Source organism: Carlito syrichta, unplaced genomic scaffold (genome assembly GCF_000164805.1).
Source record: "Carlito syrichta isolate Samal-C Ts95f unplaced genomic scaffold, Tarsius_syrichta-2.0.1 Scaffold233434, whole genome shotgun sequence".
Lineage (NCBI taxonomy): Eukaryota > Metazoa > Chordata > Mammalia > Primates > Tarsiidae > Carlito > Carlito syrichta.
This window is the reverse complement of record NW_007177530.1, coordinates 1-3,245: the sequence shown is the minus strand read 5'-3', so window position 1 is coordinate 3,245 and position 3,245 is coordinate 1. Positions and strand designations below refer to the sequence as shown.

Genomic DNA, 3,245 nt, shown 5'->3' with positions numbered 1-3,245 from the left:
GGACCCCCCCCACGCCTCCCCACTGCTTCTCGTCCTCAAACCCACCCTGACGATGGAGACAAGGAGGCATTTACGAGGAGTCGTTGTCTGCCTCCAGGGAGTAGAGCCTTCTGTTCGGAAGAGAAGACACGGGCCGCCTCTACTCGTTCATACCACATTTCTGGAGCAGACGACTTGTCACGTGTTCTGGTCCCGGGCTCACCTTTATAAGGGGGCGTGCGCGGTGGTAAGAACTCGCGTTTCGCTTGGTGGTGTAGCACATGAGACCCGTTCGTTCCTTGCCCGAGAGATCCTTCCTCGAATCTTCGGGGAGCCTCGGTGCCCAAGCGGTTGACGTCCAGGGCTCTGGACAGTCCTAGGGAAGCGGAAATACTCAGCAGAGCATGTTCTGAGCTCTCCACTGGGCAGACCTGTGAGGGTGAGGCACCTGCACCCTAAGGTTGGGTGCACATGGACGATGGGACGGGGGGTGAGTTGGGACGGGTGCCAGTGTGTGCGCATCTGTGCATGTGTGTGCAGAGAGGAGAAGGCGGGTGGCGTGTGAGAAGCGTGTGCCGTGAGCATTGAGTCTGAGCACCTCGTCAGCCAACTGGGCATTGGTCTCCGACATTACCAGTGGGGTAGTTGAGATTCCCTGAAGCGTAATGTCCTCTCTAAGGAGAAGGGGAACATCAAAAGGATAAGAAAATGGAAGTCAGAGGAGGGACCTTCTGCCTCGCCCTGGCATCTTCACGGTGTCATTGACAAACCCAGCCCAGGGACTCCGGCCCAAAAGCTCCATCAGGGACCTGTCCTCCCAGGACTCGGTGTCTCCCTGCCCAGCCTAGACTCCCACACCCATAACGGCCATCGCAGAGAGGTCCTGGCCCCCAGGCCAGGTCGCCTTTCCATCCTACCTGGGAAGAGAGGGGCCACCAGGAGAAGGCTGGCGAAGAGCGGGAGGAGTTGCGGCTTCATGGCTGCAGAGGGCACTGAGAGCTGGGAGGCTGGAGAGACAGGCGGCGGGGTTCCTTTATGAGCAGGGCTGGGCGCGTGTGCCCGGAGTGTGGGAAGACTGCGCTCCAGAATGACTCCTCAGTCTCAGAGAACACATGGAAGTGCTCCCGTCCCACGGCTGGTGGGACAGACACTTGAGCCATGTTTTTCAGGAAGGACATGAAACGCCTGAATGCCTCGGGTGGGTTTGGTGAATAGGCAGAAACGGGAAACAGAAGAACCACAAGCAAAAAGGCGAAAGGCCTGGAGGGGCAGAATAAATAGGTCATTCCCGTAAAATCACCACTTTCCTCAAGTTCCCAGGTGCTTCTCAATAGCCCCTGGCTGTTCATTAGAACAGTGACATAAGGGAAGCTTCCATGGTGTTTCTATCCTGTCTGCTGGACATGGTTTTTTGTTTTTTGAGTTGGAGTCTCACTCTGTCGCCCAGACTGGAGTGCAGTGGCCGCTCCCGGCCACCGCAGCCTCGACCTGCTGGGCTCCGGCGATCCTTCCGCCTCAGCCTTCCAAGTAGCTGGGATTACAGGCATGCGCTACCACGCCCAGCTGATTTTTTGATTTATTGTAGAGATGAGGTCTCGCTGCCCAGGCGGGTCTCGAACCCACGGGCTTGGGCAATCCACTCACCTCAGCCTCCCAAAGGCGACATGTTTGTTTTATTACTAAAAAAAATATAAGACATATCAGATAGGACCTGGTTTTAGCAACTATCATCTCCTGATTGCTTTCTTTTTCTTTTGAGTTGAGGTCTCACTGTCGCCCAGGCTGGAGCGCAGTGGCACAATCATAGCTCAGTCTTGGCTCAAGCTATCCTTCTGCCTCAGCCTCCCGAGTAGCTGGGATGCTAGTGTGCACACCTGGCTAATTCTGTTTTTTGAGTCTTTTGTAGAGATGAAGTCTCACTATGTTACCCAGGCTGGTCTGGAAGTCCTGGGCTTAGGCAATCCTCCCTCCACAGCCTCCCAAAGTGCTGGGATTACAGGGGCGAGCCACTGCACCTGGCCTCTTCTGAAGTTGTACAGATAGTTCAGCCATTCAAAATGTTCATTTCTGTTCTTTCTCCCCCCTACGTCCGTCTCCGTTTCTTTATTCCTTCACGTCTCTTTCGGCTCTTTTGACCCCTCCCCCTTTCTATTTTGTTTGAGGTGCCTTCATTTTTCTCTCCCCTTTCTATTCTTTGCTTTCTCCCGGATGCCTTCTGTTGATGCTACCGGGTCCAGTTAAATTCTGCTTAAAAAGAAAAACACATATTCTGTAATTGGGTCTGGGTTTTCTCAGGTCGTGATAACTAAACAAATGCTCTCCTTCCCCTTCTTCATCTTTTTTTCTTTTTCAACTGAGGATGAGTTTTTATTTGCTGCATGATCTCAGGCATGCGTATAACCCAGGCAGGCTGTTTTGGACTTCACTAAAGTAGCATCGGCTTTGGCTCAAGAGTTTCATAATCATTTGGCCTCATGGTAACATCATTCTGCATCCAATCTCACCTCAGTGGCTTCTGGAAAGCGTCGTACTTATCTCATAGGTCTCATGTGCATGTACATTTTGGTCCAGACCGAGAAAATGTCTTAGGTGACTCGTATAAATGAAAACACACTCTGCCCGGAGAAAGGGGATGGCGGATCGAGAAAGAATCAGCCACCACAGCAGAAGCTTGGGCATCTGGAGAGGCAACAAAATACGTAAGGTTTGGAGGGATGGAAGCGCGTGCACAAAAGCTGTCCCAGTATCACTATGCGGTCATCACTATTTTCTTGGTCTTGGGGCAGAGTATACACTTTGAAGCCTGGAGGAATAGCCGTGGCGACAGTACTTTATTTTATTAAATCTTCCAATTCAAGGGGGGCACCGGGGACCCTGCAGAGATGGCCAGCCGCTGGCCGATGATGAATGTCCCTAATCACTCATTCCCCCGAATTCTGACCGTCGGATGTGGGAGGAACGCAGACAGATGGTCAAGCAAAGAGGTGGAGGGATGCTGTCGTCTCAACTCTGCGTGAAGGTTTCTCTTGTTCTCTCACCTACACCCTCTTTGTACTTTCATGTTCTAGTCCAGTAGCTATTTCTTACAGTTGTGTGTAATAATTTAAGCTTGTAGTTGGGATCTTTTATAAAAGTGATGTAAATTTAGAGTATATAGGCAACTTATTTCTATATATGTGCATCTTTCCTATTAAAAAATACAAAACATAGCCGGGCTTGGTGGCTCAGCCTGTAATCCCACGCCTTTGGGAGGCTGAGGTGAGTGG

General features: G+C 51.6%; 1 protein-coding gene across 1 annotated transcript; it reads right to left on the bottom strand.

The window, feature by feature from the left end:
• Positions 1-202: 202 nt before the first annotated feature.
• On the bottom strand, positions 203-957 carry LOC103253482 (sperm-associated antigen 11-like; the record flags this gene model as incomplete). Its single annotated transcript, XM_021709448.1, has 2 exons — positions 897-957; positions 203-355 (listed from the first exon to the last, which is right to left on the bottom strand). Coding segments are annotated over exons 1-2 (214 nt in total), but the record flags the coding sequence as incomplete, so codon positions are not given.
• Between the last annotated feature and the right edge of the window lie 2,288 nt (positions 958-3,245).